At 47.0% G+C, this 19,996-nt stretch overlaps 1 protein-coding gene across 1 annotated transcript in view; it reads right to left on the bottom strand.

The window, feature by feature from the left end:
• The window catches only part of LAMC1 (laminin subunit gamma 1), a 65,468-nt gene extending 48,086 nt beyond the window's left edge, over positions 1 to 17,382 (bottom strand). The window contains exon 1 of the mRNA XM_063407742.1: positions 16,870 to 17,382. Coding sequence (XP_063263812.1) covers positions 16,870 to 17,260 — 391 coding nt within the window. The 5' untranslated portion in view covers positions 17,261 to 17,382. The remainder of the gene's footprint in view (positions 1 to 16,869) is intronic.
• Between the last annotated feature and the right edge of the window lie 2,614 nt (positions 17,383 to 19,996).

Genomic DNA, 19,996 nt, shown 5'->3' with positions numbered 1-19,996 from the left:
GGGAGCCAACTCTTCACCACCCTCCCCACAAATGGGGGCGAGAGGGAAAGATGAAGTTGCACTGCAATGCTGTGCCTTGCGAAGGAGCTTTCCCTGATCTGATAGAAGAGCATCTGTCCACACGCTCTGCTTCCAACCAGGAATAAACCAGAAATGTCCTTGGTGCACACTCTGCACAGGCACCCCCACAACCTGCACACCCCACTGGTGATCTCAGTACCTCTTCCCAGCACATCAGAGGCAGCTCCAAGTCAGCACACGGGCTGGATCTTTCCAGCAAGAGTCAACTGGGCAGGAACTGCTGCATACCCATGCAAAAATGTGTTGCTCGGGGGGTTTTCTTGCTCATCTTCAGCACTGTGTGGGCAGGACATGCACTAAAGGGAGACCTCAGTAAGAAAAGCCCTCAGGTATGCTAAACTTGTTTTCCATTCCTCCAGGCACCCAAAAGATTAAGCAAGTAGGTGAAAGTTGCATAAAAAACCTCAATCCTCTCTTCAGGACCAATAAATACAGTTCATTTGCAGGATCAAAGAACACTTTTTTTGTCCCCCAAACCAGAAGGCATTACCATTTTTATAAACTGCAAAGATTTATCACCATTCATTGGCTGTCTCTGTTTGAAGAGCAGCCCTGTACAGGTGGCAGGTGATTTGCAAGGAAACCTCCTCCTAGGAGGCACATATGCCAACTTTTGGTAAAAAGCTTCCTGAGAGATGAAATGAAAGAAATGCTGATGCAACAGGAAGAGCTGTTTTAGTAATTAACCCAAATCACTTCAGCCTCCCTCTCTTCTTATGTTTAATTCTTAGACATGCAATGAATATCTGAAGTGCAAAACTCCTTCATGGGCTTTATCTCATCCAAAACCTGAGAACTTCGAACTCACAAACTGAAAAGTAAGTTATTATGGTGTTATTAATTCTAAAATGAGCAAGCCTATAATTTTAATTGCACTATCTCCATCTTCAGCATCATTTATGGGAAATTTTTACTTTCACATTATTTTTTAATAGCTCTTTTTGATGAAAAGCTTTAAAAAGACAAACAAGTGGACCATCTATCAAGTTTTTTTTTAGTCTAGATCTATCTGTTGCCTTTGAATTTGCTTCTAGGCTAGTCAAGCAAATGCATAAATATCACTTGGCCCACTTAGTGGGTTATTATTTTAAAAAAACATATTTCATTATTACTCCTTATGCAAAGTCAGCTAAAACAAGCTAGGACAGCTCAATCTCCAAATAAAGAGGTTTTGCATAAAGTAAAACTCTACAAGAATTCAGTTTTTAAACCTAAACACATGAATGTCTTTTCTATGAAAGCCCTCCCCCAAAATGTACTCTGATCTCTCTCAGCCTTTTTCTCCTGTTTCTTGCTTCACCTAATGAGCTGCTCCCATGTGCAAGACATAAAAGTCGAAATTTCAAATGCTTGTTTCCTTCCTTTTATAGAAGTCTGAGTTTTGAAAGCTCACAGTAGCTTCTCATAATCCAGATTCCACACTTTTTAGTTTGTCTCAGCATCAGAGAATCCCAGACTGGTTTGAGCTGGAAGGGACCTTAAAGCTCATTCCACCCCCTGCCATGGGCAAGGACACTTTCCACTAGCCCAGGGTGCTCCGAGCCTGGTCCAACCTGGCCTGGGACACTGCCAGGGATCCAGGGGCAGCCACAGCTTCTCTGGGCACCCTGTGCCAGGGCCTCCCCACCATCATCACAGGGAGGAATTTCTTCCTCAATTCTCATCACACAAGTTCTTCTAAAAAAATGTTTTAGGATGTTTTCAAAATTGTCTGTGACTACTCTAAGTCTGTCCCCTGTCCCTGGGCTGCACATTTTGGTGCCTCTTTCCCACCAGCCAGCACTTACATGGCCCCAGACACACCTCAGTATCACCAAGGCCACCAAAAGGTTATCTTTCCATCAAATTAACTGCTGGCACTTAAGCAAGCTAACTGATCCAACCAGCCAAGGGCTGCGTGGTTCCTTGCCCCAGCTGCAATAAGTGGGCAGGGCTGAGAGACACCAGTGTAACTTTAGAGGCTCAGTCACGCCCTTCATTCCTTGCTGCCCAGATTTCCAGCACTCCACTGAGCCCGAGGACAGCTATTCTGCAGGAGCACTGAACGATTCACACACACAAAGTGCTTCTGCCCTGCACTCTCTTGTCACAGCACCTGAACACACAGCACGACTGTCAGCATGAAAGCCTGGGGTGGTGGAAGAAGAGAGAGGGGAAGCAGCAGATGTGCAGGACAACAATGGTCTGGCCATACAATACAGAGCTACATGGCAAGTCTTGGAGCAGCTCCTGACAGAAAACCCAAGCCTCCACCAGCTCATCCTTATGGGTTATACTCATTCTGGAGAATTATAGAATGGTTTGGGTTGGAAGAGATCTTTGAAGGCCACACAGTCCAACCCCCTGCAACAAGCAGGGACATCTGCAACTAGAGCAGGTGGCTCAGAGCCCTATCCAACCCAGCCTTGAGTGTTTCCATCCACCACCTCTCTGGGTAACCTCCTCCACTGTTCTACCACCCTCACTTCTTCCTTATATCTAGTCTGAATCAACCCTGCTTTAGTTCAAAAACTTTATCCCTTGTCCTATCACTATAGGCCCTCTTAAAAGGTCTGTCCCCACCGTTCCTATTAGTTCCTATTAAGTATTGAAAGGAAGAAGTTTAATGATGACTTGATTGTTTTACCTTGGTAACATACTTCAAAAAAACAGTGGCATGTGTTCTTTAGGCACAGTAAATGATGATGTTTCAGGAATTCCTAACCAATTATTTATTAATCCTTTTTGAATTACTGATTCAGAATGGCCAATATTTTTTTCCAGTAAGGATATGGATCTTTCCCTTCGAAATCTTTAAATATGCCTTTCTAAAGGATGCAAAGAAAGCATACAGACCTAGAAATTGCACACTCTTCTAACTACTACTGCTTGTTTACACTTCAAAGCAAACCTCTGCCACTAGAAATTCATTAATTAACCATTACCTCTATGACAAAAAGCATATGACTTTCCACTCTGCAGACCACGGTCACTTGGCCTAAGGGCTCTTTCTTCTCTGCAAGCAGATGCAAGAATAAGGAAGTGGATTCAGCATCTACCTCAGGAAGGGGGACATGCGGAGAGCTATCATGGATTGGTTTTTTTTTTAAGCTTAGGTTTTTTTGGCTATTCTTATACAAGACACCCTGTAGTACCACTGAAGCAAGTGTCACTTCTTTACCAAGGGTAGCCAAACATCATTTAACTTGATGAAGAACATATGACACCCTTAACAGGCTCCATACCTACTTTCCAGCCAAAACCTTTAGCAATCCATTACCATTTCTGGAGAGTTATCTCTGCTGAAAATCAGCTTTAAGACGTCAGCAGGAGAAATGCAAAAGTTGATAGATTTCAACCGTATGCTTTAAAATAAGCTTCCCTTGAGCACAGGTACCTGAACAAAGCAAGACCAGAGACTGCTACAGGAACAAACACTTGATTTTTCCATTCACATTAGTGTTAGTTTATAACAGTCTGGGGTTATTTTTTGGTAGGCAGAGGAAGCCACAGAGGCAGCCTCTGAGAGAGAAGCTGCTCCAAGCTTCTACCATGTCCAGCAGAGCCAATCTCTGAAGGATCTGATGATGGACATGTTGCTGGCCCAATTACACAAGTTGGTGACACCCCTGTGATGACATATTTAAAAAGGAAAAAAGGCACATACAGTTATTTTCTTCTTTTTCCGAGGGGTGGGGAGGTGCTGGGATCCGGGCCCTGCCGGCACAGGGAGCTGGGACCATCTCGGCACGGCTGGCAGTGAACTCTGCCTGCTGAGCCGCTTTCAGCCAACCATGCTGCCAGCAGGAGGGCAGAGGTGGCAGCAGCTTCTCCTTCTCTGTGCTCTGCATGAGGAGAGGTGCTGGATGGTGCCAGCGCCACGGCAAGCAAAAATGAGATCAACCTTTCAGCACTGTAAAGCCTTATAAGACCTTTTCAATGGATAGAGATTGAGAACAAACAAACCTATGAAAAACAATTCTTTCCCAAGTCAGAGAAAAGGAAAAGGTGAAGACGTGAGGAAAACAACATGGTGGCACTAAGGTCAGTGAAAGGAAAGAAAGGGAGGAGGTGCTTCAAAGGTTAGAGCTGAGATTCTTCTGCAAGCCATGGTGAGGACTATAATACAACAAACCGTCTGCCTTGTAATTCATGAAGTGCATGGCGGATGCAGAGATCCACTTGGATCCCGTGAGAAAAGGTCCTCACACTGAAGGAAGTGGATGATAAAAAGCTCTGAGAGACCCAGAGATAGAGGATCCTTGCTTCTAAACTAGAATAGCTCATCCTTAATAGACTACACCCCATGAACTAAAAGGACCCATGCCACGTAGTTGGGGAACACTATTTTGCCTGTGGGAGAGACTCACATTACAGCAGGTTGGGCAGGACTGCTACTCATGAAAATTAGAACCATGATGGAGAAGTTCACAGAAAACTGTCTCCCATGGGAAGGACCCCACAGCAAACAGAAGAGACTCCTCCCCCTAAGTGAACTGAGGAAAGATTTTTACAAGTGACAAACAGACTGAAGACCCCATATTTTGTTTCCCTGTGCTGTCAGTGGGAAGGAAGGAGGGGCTATAAGGGGGAAAAAGGTGTTCTCAAGGTTTATTTTAGTTCTCATTACCCACTTTTAATTCTGTTAATAATAAATTTTGTTTATACTATTTAAGTTTGAACCTGTTTTTCCCTTAAAGTGTTTTTCTCCTAATCCTTATCTCAACTCATTGAGCCCTTTGGTTTTTTTCCCCTCCTCTGTTCAGCCACAGCAATGGAAAAGAAGTGAATAATTTTTGTGACTGCTTGGCTTTTGGCCAGTGTCAAACTACAACAACATTTCAGACTTTTACCAGCAAAGTTTTTAAGCAAGCCAGCACCCGTGTCACTCCTCAGAGGGGTATGACAGAGAACAGTTTACCCTGTTATGCAAATCACACACACAGAACAGAGGTGTGAATCAAACTCTTCGTGCTTTCAGGTCCTCCATGGGTCCAACAGCAGCACCAACTCATTTCCTGGAGGTGTCTCCCCGTTGGTCCCTTGCAGTTTCCCTGAAGCCAAGAGCAGCTTTCTGCAGGGAAAGGAAGCTTTCACAGGAAGCAGTGGGGTGCTGAGCACCGGGGATGCCTGCTGCAAGCAGCTTGTGTTTGTTTGCAGGAAGGACAAACGCCAGCGGGCTGCCAGCACTGCTGTGAGTTTCAAAGCCTCATGCGATTCACCCAGGCACAGTTTGAACTTTCTGGTGCACAGCTCTAATGAAGCAGATTAATAACTCCAAATTCTACCCTTTAGGCTGAACCACCTCTCTTCCCACAACTGATCTCTGCACCCCAGCATTCAATACCACTCCCATTGATGGGATCATCCTTTCAAAACACTTCATTCCCTCCCACTGCTTTCAAGTCAACTTTGACTTTTTCTGGGTAATAGCAATAAAGAAAATCAGGATTTGTAGGACAGAAAAGGCTGGAAGACAGGGTCCCTCCCACCCACCAGAGCAGCATGTTAATGTTCTAACACACAGTTCACAAAAGAACATACCATAGCCTTGAAGTTACAAAACAGACTGAATGGCTGATATGAAAAAGGTGATAAATTCATAGACAAATTAACGAGGAGACGGATTCAGTACAAGGTTTCACAACAGGAAGAACTGAGATTCCTATGAACATTTTTAACCTTTTCCACATAATAGTTAGTGACACTGTCCAGGCAGAGATCAGTGGCAGGCCACAGCACTAACTGTTCCAACTGTATATTCAAATCCTTGATTAATTAACCATTATTTTGCTGAGTAACTACAACAAAACCAGAGCCAACTGATTCAAGTGAACCAGAAAACTAGCCCAGTGCCTTCTGCAACACAAGAGTTTTTACAAGGGCTGTACCCAAAGTTCTCAGTCTCTGCTGGTGACTGTGGCGATTATGAGCTGCCAGTGCCACAGCTGTACCACAGCTGCTCCAAGCAATTTTCAACACCATGGGGCTATGAATTATGAGCAAAACATGACTTACCATCAAAAAACCATGTTACTGCCATGTTTTCGCTTGAACTTGCAGAAAATCAAAGCACAGAAAGGCAACAAACCTGGCTTTGGGAATACTGTGGTATTTCTTTCCCAGGGCTACCCTTATACTTTCAGAGCCACAGACAAATGCATTTTCCTAGAGAGTTCTAAACATATCAGTGGATATCAAATTAAAGATCTCCTAAGAATGCCTCTTGGATTATTTTTTTATGAAAAAAAATTTTTTTTATGAAAAAAAATTGGGTGCCTCATACTCAAAAACTGGTGGCAGCCTGCCAGGGAATTGAGAGAACCAACACAGAATGCAAAGGACAGCCCCAAGTTCATGATTCACAGCCTTTCCAGCATCTCCCAAAAAAGTTGTGGGCTTCTCCTGACACAGCTCCTACATCTTACAAGGAACAGAAGTATAGGAAAATAAGGCTACAAGGAAATACATGGGAGAGAAAATACATCCTAAGTTGCTAACCGTAAAAAAGGCCTTTACATCCTAGAAGTGCTACAAAGCTTTTGGAAAAGCTCATCTCTGTATCATTACTTCCAAACTAATCTGTACTTTGTTCCATCAGGAAACAGGGTGTAGCTGCCCCAGGACCAGCCCTGCTCAGCCCTGCAGTGTGGGCTGGCCCTTGGGAGGGTGGGTGTGAGAGAGGGGCAGCACACACGGATGTGTGCAGAGTCACTCTGCTTAGAAAGCAGAAGGGCAGTGACTCGTGTAATGTCGCTAATTTAATCAGTAAACTCATCCTGCAGAACACAGATGGAGGGCATGGAAGAACCATCCCAGTGCCCAGCAACCCTCCCAGCTCCACCTGCAACCCCAGAAGAGCAAGGCAGGGACAGGGAGGGCAAGTAGGGCAAAAACTACATTTCATTAAGTAGACATTGCCCGATGATAGTGGCTCCTCGCTTTATTTAGAGTTCACATTTTGCTCTGGCAGTGGCACTGGCTCTGCAGCAGCTACCCCATTCCTGCAGCCCCAAATCTCTTTACTCCAAGCTCTTAATACCTTTTTTACAACCCTGCTGGGAACGAACAGAGACAAACATTTGTTTTTATGACGAAAAAAATGGCTTCAATTGAGGAAAAATTGTCCTTTGATGAGGGGCTCCCATCCCCCCCCTTCAGTCCCTAACAGATGCAAGATGACAAACTAGAGAATAACACTGAGCATTTAAGGATTTTGAACTTGCATTGTATTTCTCAGTCTAACCAAAAAGAAACCACCAGCACCTCGTCTGTACACATGTATAAAGCAGGAGTGTAGGAGGGCAGTGGCAATGCCACCTAGGCAGGGCAAGGCTGCTGCCAGGACTGGAACTGTGGGAGATCCCAGCTAAAAAACTTCATCCCAGGAAGGGGGTTATCTTTCCAAACTGCACAGTCCAGGGACATCCCAGGACCAGGAAATCAGGAGTGAGAAGGAGGAGAAACCCAGGAAGACTGCAAGGAGCTTCAGGAAGGAGAGGAAAGGGAGAAAGGGGACAGAAAACACAAGTAAAAAGGAGATCTCCAAGCTTTGAGCAACCACAGACTTCAGCAACAGCTTCTTAACAAGTTCATCAAGTAGATTCAGTGTTGAGAAATCCCTTGTCCTCTGTAAGTCCAGGGAGGAGCAGGAGCCACGAGACCCAGGAAGGCAGCCAGCAAAAGCAGAGGAAGCAGCAGCTGAAGGGAAGCATCAGCTGCTGCCACACAATAAAAGGAAACTGCTGGGCCAAGCCCAGCACCTTGACAGGCACAGCCAGGAGCAGGACAGAGGGAGACACGCTGGATCCTCAGAAATAACCCACTTTTTTTTACAAGATGAGAGGCAAGGGCAGCCTGACCAGGGCAGCCTGACCAGGGCTGTTCCCCAGGGACCAGCCCTGCTAGCTGCTGGGAAGAAAATCCCATTGCAATATCCTACCAGATGGGAGCATGCAAAGGACTGCAGATGAAAGGACTATAAATAATCATCATAATCAGAGCTGACCACACAGGTCCTAGGACAGGAACATTTTCTTTTCTCTCAGTCAAACAGTCCCCCTTAAAACTGACATCAAGAAGCATTTGATGGTACTTTTCCCAGAAAGGACTGATTTTTCATTCCACTAATCTCAATAAGAGATACACCCAAACCAAACTGAGCCTTTCAGAACACATAACTTATACTGTATTTACAAGGCTGTGGAGTATAAGAAAGCACCAAGAAAACAACCCCTTTATCCCTCTTGAAGAGGTTCAATGCAACCATTCCCTTAAAAAGACTGCAAGGCACATTATCTATTAATTCAAAGATAAGAAAGATTCACCTTCTCGAAACAAAGTATACAGGGAAGGGAAAGAATATGTTTTTAAAAAGTTAAAAAACAAGTTGAGCAACCCTGATATTTTCCCCCCATGAAAATAAACCAAACTGCCCAAGTGCAACATGCTGCAGAAGCAGCTGCTCACTGTGGTAAGAACAAGGTCTTTTCTGATGCCAAGTAAATTGAGCTATAAAGCAGACTTTGAAAAAAAAAAAAACTTGCAAGAAGAAAGCAGAGTGCTTAGAACTGGGCTGATGCCAAGCCCAAACTCCACAGTGCTCCCTCAGCCTTGGAGCACCCAGAGCAATGAGCATTTCAGGAAACTCACTGGGAAGGCAAGGGCTACCATGTGCAGCCAGCCACTGCCCACTTCAACACATGCACTGAACAATCTCTGTTTTCAAGCAGGTTTTAATATTTGGTAGATTTAAGGGGGTTTGGGGTGTTTCTTTAAGGGGTGATCTTTCCATTACAGAAGTTTAAGAGCAGTGCAAGGGCCAGGTCTGCCTGCTTTCCACTTCAGGCCAGGTGCCACTCCTGAAGCCATTTAACAGTTCTGCACCCTGGCCTTCCCACAGGAGCATCGCCAGCCCCCGACGATGAAATAGGGTTATTTACATTGTCTTTACAATTTACATTGCCCTCCTGTAAAACACAGGACGTACTACAAAGCCAAGTCAGATAAACGGTTCTACAAGCACACCAAAGTCTGTAGCAGAAACGAGAACATTGCAGAAAGCTGAGCCAAGAACCCACAAACCCTGGGTCTTTTCAAGTTCTCAATATATCATCTCTATAAACACCTCAAAAGTCTTCACCTTCCCCCACAAAAACACCAAACCCCCAAACAACTGTACAAATGAGGCCTCAAGCTCCCTGGAAATGTACCCCATGTACAAGATGGACTAGCTTACCTACCAAGGGAGAAAAAAAAAAAAGTCCAGTTATACTTTTTGGATAGTTTTTGGATAATATCTCTAAACGAGAAAATGTTGACATTCTCCATTGCTGAACACAGCTGTGTTGTGTCAGAACTGCAGGCATGATTACCACTGGAGAGCTCTTTGATGACTATCACACTGGAATATCTAAAACAAGTACAAGCATGGAAACAAAAAGTGCTTTGCCACCCAGTTTCAAACAGAATGCTGAAGACCACTGAATAATATATGAGGGAGTTGGTGGGGATTTGGGTGTTTTTTGGTGAAAGATCTCTCAACTAGGGCTGGGCTGGCAGCAAAAAAGACTGAAGACTGAGGCTTTCTTTAAATTTAAATAAAATTACCTTGTTATTTCAGATTCTTTAATAGCTGATGAGTTTCCACTATTTTCCAAGCTTCTACATGGGAATAATTCCTAGAAATTATTATGTTATACCTCAAAAGCAACTAAAAGCCTACCAAGGCTACCAGCAGCTTGCACCTTTGGTCTGGCAAGCTACAAAAGGCAGCTTCTCCTCAGTATTCCTGGTCCTGTTTGACAACTGCACATGTCTACTGGCAGCAGCTCTCTAATCTCATGGCACAGCTGGTTTGTTAGCAGCTGTCGTGAAGCTCTCACCAATGCTGATGTGACAAGCAACATCACCAGCCCACTGCTAAAAACCTGACTTTACTTATGGAATGCTGTGGACTACGACAGCAATCGTTGTACAGTACAGTACCCAGTACAGCCTTTGGAAATGGCTAAGAGATTATCAATATTACAAAGAGTTTCAAACACAGTTAGTGATGTCCTCAACAAAAGCAGCCATATTCAACCCTGACTTAAAGGCTGTAAAGGCTTTAAAGGCTGATTTGAGACACACAGGGCTATGCCATATCTGGGGGGGCAGGGGGGGAGCATATTCCTTTCTGTGTGGTGAGACAACAGACCCAGCAAGATTTGTGCAATTTAAAGGGAAACTATGAAACTCCTGTTATTTTCTACTCAAAGTACACTGTGGTAGCCACCAATAGGCAAGATCTCATGGTTAAGAGACGTGTAATAGCAGACTAGAATGGTTCTTTGCGTGCCAGAGCTTACATGGGGGACAGCAGCCCAGGCTGAGCTTCCAAAGGTTATTACACACCAGAGATGGTGACTTCAGATGTGACATTTGACATGCCAGACCCCATATCCCAGCTAACCCATGGGAAGAATAAGGAGCCAGACAGTAAAATCACTCAGCATGGCCTAACCAGTGGTGGTGAACGTTGAATTAGGGCCTCGGGACACAAACAGGAGGTCTCAGCCAGACAAAGGTGGTAAGCATAATGCTCACATCCTTTTTTCTTATGGTGAACCCAAGATTCAAGTTTCCCATTCCATCCATCTACACTGGAAATTCTTTCCTCTAAGTGTTGTTTGCATAGAATCCCGTTTTTCATTTCCATGGAAAGCAGCAGCCTGGGATTTTCACTTGCAGACTCAGAGAGGCCGTAAGAGCCTCCCAAAGCCTCGGGCTACAAGAGAAACGGGTACCTAACAGGCCAAAAGCTTTTCAGCATGCTAACAGTTCTGAGCAGCTACCAGTTTTCAAGGTTTAAACCTACAAAAGGCACTGTCTAAGTGTGTGAAAACCTGCAACTAATTCTTCTACCAACTCAGGGCAAGCACCACAAATAGCAGCTGGTTTTGCACAAAAATACCACACAGTTCAGCTCTCTCCATCCCCCAAAATAAGTGTTCTGCCATGTCTAGTATTCCCAAAGGCGTCATGCAGAGGCATCAGCATCCTGAGACAGAGTAGGAGAAAAACCTGGGAATTTGAAGTGTACGCAGGAAGTGATACCTTTATATAACTGCACTGAATAACTGCTGGCCATTGAAAGCCCTGATCTCCTCAGTGCTCGTGTTGAAACCTGCAAAATGTAAATCAAGCCTTTTCGAGACCAACTAAAATAGCGTCTCCCCGAGGGCTCTGCAAATACCACGGCAAAGCCCAGGCTCCCGACACGCCCTGAACACCAGCCTTGGAGCTGGAAATGCCCTCCCAAGGCCTTAATTACCACGGAGTTTTTAAATTGCAGCTACACTAGGCAAAGCTTCACGTGCGTACACCCTGCCTGCCTGCACTCGGCTTTACCACAGTGGTTCCCTACGGAAAGCAGCAAACCGCAGCCTCATAAAGTTTTAATGGGATAACAGGCAAGCTGAGGGCACTGCCACACTGAATAAAACACAGCAACTGCATCCCGGTGGTATAAACTACCTTCTTGGTTTAAGTTACATTTTATAGCTCTCCCCTCTGAAAAAAACCCACTGTTTTTCTGTAGTGACTCAAAAAAACCCCTCGTCTGCTGAAAACAACGGGCAAATCAAGCCAGGGCTGAGCACAAGAACTGGCAACTCGCCTGGGTTTCCTTGCAAATGCCTTCAAATGGCAGTCATGCCCCAACCACGCTTCGCCGGCAAAGTATATATAACCAAGCATCATCGCTCTCCTCAGAGCCAAATAAAGGACTGAGCAGTAGGAAAGGGGGAGGTGGAGTAGAAGGGCAATTCATTTCTTTAGCAACCAACAGCTTTCACAAGTTTTTCTTGATTTTATATATGCAGGACACCATCCAGCTTAGTGACAGCAGTTTCCAGGCTGGTCTATAGTAAGGATTGCAGGAGCCAACATGTTTTTAACCAAGGGAACCAGCAATTTTCATCTTTCTCCTTGAAAGGCAGCCCACCAGAGGGCTGCTTCCGGCACCAAACACTGCCTCCTCTTCTGAGGCAATGACAGAAGAGGCAGGAATTGATCTTTTCTGCCTTCCACATAGTCCTGAATTCATAGCTGAGGCCACCTGCATCATCACTCAAGCACATCTGGACACCATCCCTGCTGAGATGCAGTGGACAGGCACCTGCCCCAGGAACACCAGACTGGACTGCTCTGAGCTCACAGGCTGCTGAAAAAGCATGGCTGTTCTCAGGGGAGATGGAGTCACTCCACCATGGAACAGCCACCAGCATGCTGAGGAGGCTGCCTCTTTGTCCAAGGAACAAAACACTGGGATCACAACAGCTGAAATCAAGCAGATCTGACCAGAAAGTAAAAGTGGTGGGGAAAAGTGAGAGGTGGTTCTAGCAGAGCTGGTTGGGAAGGAAACACAAAGGCACGTGTAGAAGTGGATAAAAAAAAGTGTAGAAACAACAGAAAGCACACAGTAATTAAAGAGTTGCAGAAGGAAAGAGTGAGAATCTGCTCTGAATAATGATATGACATCTGAAAAAATGCAAACCTTTGCCACAGCAAGAGCACCCAGCACCAAAAATATTCCAAGTACCTCCATGCTGTCTCTTTTCCCCTCCTCCAGTGTTCCAGGGAGCATCTCCAACACATGGCTTTGTTTCTGTGTGTCAGGGGTCTAAGCAGCAACGCTGTGCTCAAGCGTATGCACACAAAGCACTGGGGAGATGCCAGAACTATCCCGATGCTCCCAGGACAAGCAAACAGCACAGATAGTAAAAATAACGTGACACCCTGGCTCAAAAAAAGCAGACAACGCACTGTAAGGCCTCAGCTTCCATGTTCTATTTGAAAGCTGGCACCACTGCCTCCAAGTTCCTTTTTTGGGGAATATATGGGAATGCAGTGGGAGAGTAGTAAGGAGAAAAAAAGACTGGCTGGGTCAAGTCTAAATCAGTAATTAATTAATAGGAAAATGGTGAGGGCAAGGGATACTTTTAAGAAAAGTGGAAGAAAGGACAAAGCAATGCTCTCCCCTCTTCTCACTCACTAACCTAATTATCCAGACACCACTCTGAAAACAGGTTCAGCTCCCCCTTCTCCTGATTTACAGCTGGGAATTCATGTCTCCAGGCCTCTTACTTACCCTGACTTAGAGGGTCTTAATACCCTCTCATATGAAGAGAAATTGCCTTTATAACTCCAGATGTTCCTGGTGCGGGGAGTGGTAATTACCCCAATTCCGCTCTCCCCAGGGAGCACCCTAACTTCTAGGCACAGATGTCATCTCCAAACACTCCTGGGATCTGAGCCTTTAACTTGGTAGTGGTGATCTGTGCTGTATTTTTCTGTATCAGGCTTTGTGCCAGCACCCAGTCCCAAAACTAAAGGCTTTAAAACTTGTTTTGAACCACAAATTGTAAGGAGATTCAAAGAAATCCACATGTTGGCAAGAGACCTGCAGTTCTTACTGACCTTTTGCAGGCCCTTATGAAATGTTAATGTTGTTCTACACAGACTGAACATCACTGGATGTTAATCAAGACATCTCAAACTGCCAAAAAACACAGCACAGGGCAGCATGTACAGGAAACGTACAGTCAATGCAGCTGGTCCTGACCAGGTGGAAAACAGCATTAACTATTCAGGACACCAATGCTTTCAGAAATGAAGGCAATTGCAGCATCAAATAAGGATACGGGTCTGAGCACAGAGCTTAATCCTCAAAGACCGGGCAGAACTAACTGCATGAAAGGGCTTTGTGCCCCAGAATGCCTTTATGTCCTACCGAGTACATAAATACTTGTCAAGCTCTCTGCCTCCTTCTCTTAGTGATGCCAATAATTAAGCATCCCACAGACCATAGTGCCTGCAGGCACACAGAACCCAAATGCAGCACCCAGCAGCTCACTCAAACAAAGATGGTCTTAAGACCTCACAAAAGTAGGGAAGAGCAACGCTGAATGCTGCAGAGCAGTTTGGGGCATTTCAGGCTAAAAAGGCATTGTCAGTACTCTCTTCAACCTGCCACGAGCTAAGCAATGCAGAGTCCCACAGCCCATGTGCAGAGAGCTTCATGCTTTGCTGTTGTCATCTTAAAACTGACCACCATGCCCCCAACAAGCTTCTGATTCTTAAAAGGCTTTGTACTAAAAATACCCCACCCAAAAACCTAACAAGGAAAAATCAGACCAAAAAAGCCCCTCAGATATATCAAAGTCGGTCAGGCAGCTTCTGCTTTGAAGTTGTACTCTACTCGAATAACGTGGCAAAGCAAATTCCCAAAGCTCCAAGAACCTGCAAACAAACCTGGAACACAAGTGGAAGTGTTGCAATGCTACAGTATTTCAAAAATGCAGCTGTTTCCAGCAAAGAAATGTGTGCATTTCTTCAAAGCCCAAGACACTGCACACTGCTCCCACTACTTTAGAAATATACTGGTTTTCAAAGAACATCCATATACATATGGATATACAAAACCAAGGGCAGCAGTAATACAGACAGACAGCAGTAATACAGGTCTGTAAGTTTTGCCTTGATAATGAGAATTACAATGATTGTTATTAAAAAAGAAGTTGCGATCAAATCTTTGCTTTCCAGGAGTCTTGGAAAAAAGCCTCCTAATGTACCAAGAAAAGAAGATTAAAAGGGACTATAAGATACGCTTATGTGGTATATTGATGTTGAAGCTCCAAACACAAGGAAACACTTTGGGGCACAGAGGCACTCCAGGCTTCTGGGGCACATGGATGTGCTCATCAGGTGAGCCCTGTACAGGACTCAGTGCTGTCAACTGCATCTCACCAATGCAGGTGTGAGCTCTCACAAGATCCAGCTCTCCAAACCCCAGCATCTTTTTTTTTCCCCTGAACTACTCTGTTATTGATATTCAACTTAATGTTCAACAGCCGCTCTTGATTAGAAGAGCCATTCATTGTGAATGGCTGCAGTGGGGCACTCTTTAGTATTTACTTGATTTAATGACATGAGGATGTATGTTGTGGTTTCAACTTTCTCTCAACTGGCTTGTCTTCCAGTTCTAAATTATTACCCTTCCTCCATGTCATGATAGCTTGAATGACTGAAAAAACAGAAAAGAAAAGCTTGTCCACAAATCAAAGTGAAGGCTAAAATCCCAAAGGAACCTCTGGAATTGACAACCAATCAGCAAATGCACCTTCTTTTTTTGCCTGGCTGTTACAGCTCAGCAGCAATACTGGCTGTTGACACGCCCAACCCACCCTGCAATTAAAAGACAATGCTGCCCCAGGAATGAGGATACATAGCAGATGTGCCCTTGCACACGTGATTTCTCACAGTGCCTGCCACTTTTCAACTCAACATCTCCCACCTGGATCCAAAGCTTATTATCTGGAAAACTCTATGATCCAATCCTAAGCTTGGCTGAGTTGGGTTACCAGTTGGACTTGGTCTTAAAGGTCTTTTCACAGAATCATAGCACGGCTTGAGTTGGAAGGGACTTTAGGCTCATCACATTCCACTCCCTGCCATGGGCAGGGACAGCTTCACTAGACCACGTTGCTCCAAGACCCATCCAACCTGGCCTTGGACACTTCCAGGGATGAGGCATCCACAGCTTCTCTGGGCAAACCTGTGCCAGTGCCTCACCACCTTCACAGGGAAGAATTTCTTTCTACCATTTTTCCAACCTAAATGGCTCTATGATCCCTGGTGCATGGGTGGAACATGATCACTGCAACCTGCTCCACTTGCAGCACGGCCTCTCCTCTCGCAAACAAACAGCACTTCCAATGCAGACTGCAGTGGAGCAACCCAGGTAATATTCAGCTGGAGAATGCTGAAAATCAAGTTTACCAAGCATTGCTGAGCAGATGTGAGTAAACCATCAGCTGAGGGGTGAAGAACCAGCACAGGGCCAAACCCCTGGCAGAGGACATCCCAACACAACCGTGAGGTGCAGCCAGCATTGATTTAGACTTGGTGAACATGGCTGGGGACCTGCAGAGTGGGGATTCAATGACACCCCCTGAACACCAGATCACCCGGGCCCTGGTTATTGGCACTCACCCAGGCAGGGCCCTGGGATTGCCCGGAGTGTAGGTGGCCTGTCAGCCCAGAAGCACAGAATGGGGCAGCTTGGAAGAGACCACGGCGGGTCATTGGGTCCCACCTCTCTGCTCAAGCAAGGTCATCTCAGAGTACATGGCACAGGACTGTGTCCAGACAGGTCTGGAATATCCCCAGTGAGACTCCACACCCTCTCTGCTCTCTGTTCCAGTACTCAGTCACTGCACAGGAAAGAAGTTCTTTGCCATGTTCGGGTGGAACTTCCTGGGCATCCACTTCTGCCCATGGTCCCTTGTCCCATTGCTGGGCCCAGGGAGCAGAGCCTGGTCCTTGCTCTGAGAGGACAGACAGGGCTCCTCTCTGCAGACAGGGCTCCTCTCTAAGCTGAGCACTCCTGTCTCGTGAGAGATATGCTCCAATACCTCCATCCTATCTCCACAGCCTCTGCTGGACCTGCTTCAGGAGCTCCACATCTCTCTTTTCCTGAGGAGACCAGACCTGGACACAGCGTCCCAGATGTGCCTCACTAGGCCTGAGGACAAGGGCAGGACCAGCCCTGTTAGAGCTGACTTTATCGGTCCTAACGCACCCGAGGACACCACGGCACCCAGGGCATGCTACTGGCTCCTGGACATCTCATTGTCCATTAGGACATCCCAGCTCTTCTCCGCAGAGCTGCTCTCCGGCAGGTCATCCCCAGCCCGCGCTGGTGCCCAGTGCCCAGGCTCACTCTTCCCCCGGTGCCCTGGCTCCCTCCCCGCTCCCCGTCCTTACCCAGGTGCAGGGTGAGGTTGACGGCGGTGGGGTGCTGCACGCCGGCCAGCATGGTGCGGCTCTGCCACCAGGTCGCGTCGGCCGGGCTGTTGTAGTCGGTGAGGAAGGCGGCGCCATGGCTCAGGTGCGGCTGGGCGGCGTCGCAGAGGTGGCAGGACTGGGTGACGCCGGTGACCCCGGTCTGCACGCAGTACTCCTCGGCCGGCGTCCCGCACGTATGCGTGGCCAGCACCGTAGCGTTGAACGCCGCGTTCACGAACTCGGGCATGCAGCGCTGCGCCCGCCCGCTCCGCTCCTCCGTGCACTCGTCCATCGCCCCGCCGCACCGCGCGGGCGCCCACAGCCACAGCACCCACAGCCACAGCGCCCAGCGCTCGCCGCCGCCCCCCATGGCGGGGCTGCGGGAGCCGGCGGGGGCACGGATGGGGCTCGCTCGCTCGCCGGGCGCCACCGCTCCGCGCCGGCCGCGGGCTGAGACGGGCGAGGCCCGGCGGGGCGAGGCCAGGCGAGGCGGGGCGGGCGCGGAGCAAGCCGGGAGCGGAGTCCCGCAGCGTAGCAGGGCTGGAGCTGCCCCCGCCTCGCGGAATGTGCCGGCTTAAAGCGGCGATGGCTCCTGTGGGCCCGCTCGCCGGCATGGGGAGGGTTCTTGCCCTCGCCTCACGGCAGCGCGGGAATCACCGCGGGTGTGAGCACGGCAGGGCGCCGGGCCTGGCAGCGCCTCCGCACCCGCACACCCCGCAAAGCTGCGTCCTTACACCATCGCAGAATCATTCAGCTTGGAAAAGACCTCCAGGATCATCGAGTGCAATCTTTCACCGGTGTCTGCCGCGTCAACCAGATCAGAGCCGTGAATGCCACTTTCCTTGGATACCTCCAGGGATGGGAACTCCCAACACCTCCCTGGGCAGCCCCTTACATGTCTAATCACTCTTTCTATGAAGAAATTCTTCCTGGTGTTCAACCTGAATCTCCCCTGCTCAGCTTAGGACCGTGTCCTCGTGTCCTGTCACTTGTTCACTGGGGTAAGACGCCGACCGCCCTGGCTGTCCCCTCCTGTCAGGAGCTGTGCAGAGCCAGAAGGGCCCCCTGAGCCTCCTTTTCTCCGGGCTGAGCCCCACCACCTCCCTCTGCAGCTCCTGGTGCTCCAGAGCCTTCCCCAGCCCTGTTCTCTTCTTTGGATACACTGCAGCCCCTCAATGTCCTTCCGGAACTGAAGGGAATTGTCCCCAAAGTGGGCACAGCACTCAAGGTACCTCAGCAGTGCCGGGTTTAGAGGAGGAATCACTTCCCTGGTTCTGAGGGTCACACACTGTTTCTGATTCCAGGTGCCGCTGGCGTTTTGCACACATAGGCACACACTGGCTCATGTTCAGCCAGCTGTTGACCACCACGACCACGTCCTTTTCTCATTTAAATGCTTTTTACGGGAAAAAAAAAAAAAAAAAAGTTTCTTGAGAAATGTGAGAAAATTGGTTGTGGGTTCTCAGATAGGCTATGCCAAACCTGGATGGTTTGTGCCATCCAAGGACACGATCCTAGGCAGATCTGAGGGGACCCGCCTCAGCCGCTGCAGTTTTTAATGAACTTTTGGTTATTTCCCTACTGTAAGCCAGATCTCTCTGTTTCTTAGAGGCATTAGCTCTGTCAGACCTGGCCATAAACTGCATTGTGGCTTTTAGCCATCCTAAGATCTCCCACAACTTTCCAGGTTGAGGAATTATGTAAAGATTGTGTAAAATCCAGAAATCCTGTAAAGCTAAAATGTCTCTGCCCACGGCAGGAAGTTAGACCTAGTGACCCTTAAAATGTCCCTTCCAACCCAAGCTGTTCTGTGAATCTATAAAACTGCTTTTACAGGAGAAAGTGCCTCTAGAAGCCTTCTCAGTAAACAGGAAACTACTTCTTGAGAAAAAAATTGATAGGGGGAGTCAAGGAAAGGCTCTGTAAACTTGGTTATATCCCGAGAAAGCCTGAATGCAGCCTGTGGCTGAAAGACCTGAAAAAATACAGTCTGTTCTGGGAAAAAATGCACATTGTTGTTTTAAAGTAAACACATGTATCCTACAGAAGTCCTTGCATTAGGAGCTTGAGCCGGACTGTTCACAAGGTCTGCACTGGTCAGCAAGCCTAGAGATTATCCTGCCACTGGGAGATGTTTTTACGTGTGTGGTTGTTATTACACATCGGTGAGGTGATTCCTCTTTTTGCCTCCCCACAGAGCGTTCAGCTGGCCGTGGTGACAATGTCAGCACCGAGGGTTCCCCTGGCACCCCCAGCACCATAAGGGACACAGCGCAGTCAGGCTGCCTCGCTATTGTTCAGCCTGCATGACACATCTCCAGTGGAAAGTTGGATTTCCGCTGCTTCCCCCACTTTTCCTCCTTTTCTGAAAACAAGCCGTCTGTTGTGAAAGCAGTGCTGAGCTGATGCCATCAGGGCAGAAGCTCTGAAAACAACGTGCTGATGGAGCTCCTCAGAGTTGGTAACAGCCTGGCTGTGTCCTGGTGCCTGCAGCGGGACAGGCAACAAGGAAGGCTCACGATGTGAACAAGGGAAGGATTAGGATAGAGGTGAGAAGGGGGCAGGGGCTGCAAGCAGGATCAAAGGGTGTTGCCACAAATCCCTATCAGTGACACAATGAGATCATCTGTCTATATGCAAAAGGTTCCCATAGATAATGGAAAAAAATTCAGCTTCACAAAACATTCTTGGGTTTAAAGGTAGTCAGTACAAAACCAAATAATTTACCTGAGGTTTTTAACTATTCAGTTTGCAACATTTTAAAGTACCAATATATATAGTATAGGACCTATATCATGGTCATCCTGTGTGACAAGAGTGGCCTGGAAGGAAGGACAGACTGTTTGATAGGACGGACACCTACAGTTAACCAGCTGTAAAAGAAGAGTGTTTGTGGATAAGGTTCATGACTGTGATGGGCTCAGACACACATATTGACTGTAAGTTAATTGTTACTCTAAGTTAGCTGTCGAAATGGGTATGTTCTTACTTCAGTTCTTTTTTGACATACACAGATCGGGTTAAATGACAGAACAAGTGGGGAGAGACTAAGAACAAAGAGAAGAATTGCAAAAAGGGAAAAAGAACATAAAACCTGATAGGAAAC

This window comes from Prinia subflava, chromosome 10 (assembly GCF_021018805.1).
Source record: "Prinia subflava isolate CZ2003 ecotype Zambia chromosome 10, Cam_Psub_1.2, whole genome shotgun sequence".
Taxonomy (NCBI): Eukaryota; Metazoa; Chordata; class Aves; order Passeriformes; family Cisticolidae; genus Prinia; species Prinia subflava.
This window is presented reverse-complemented; position numbering and strand designations above follow the sequence as displayed.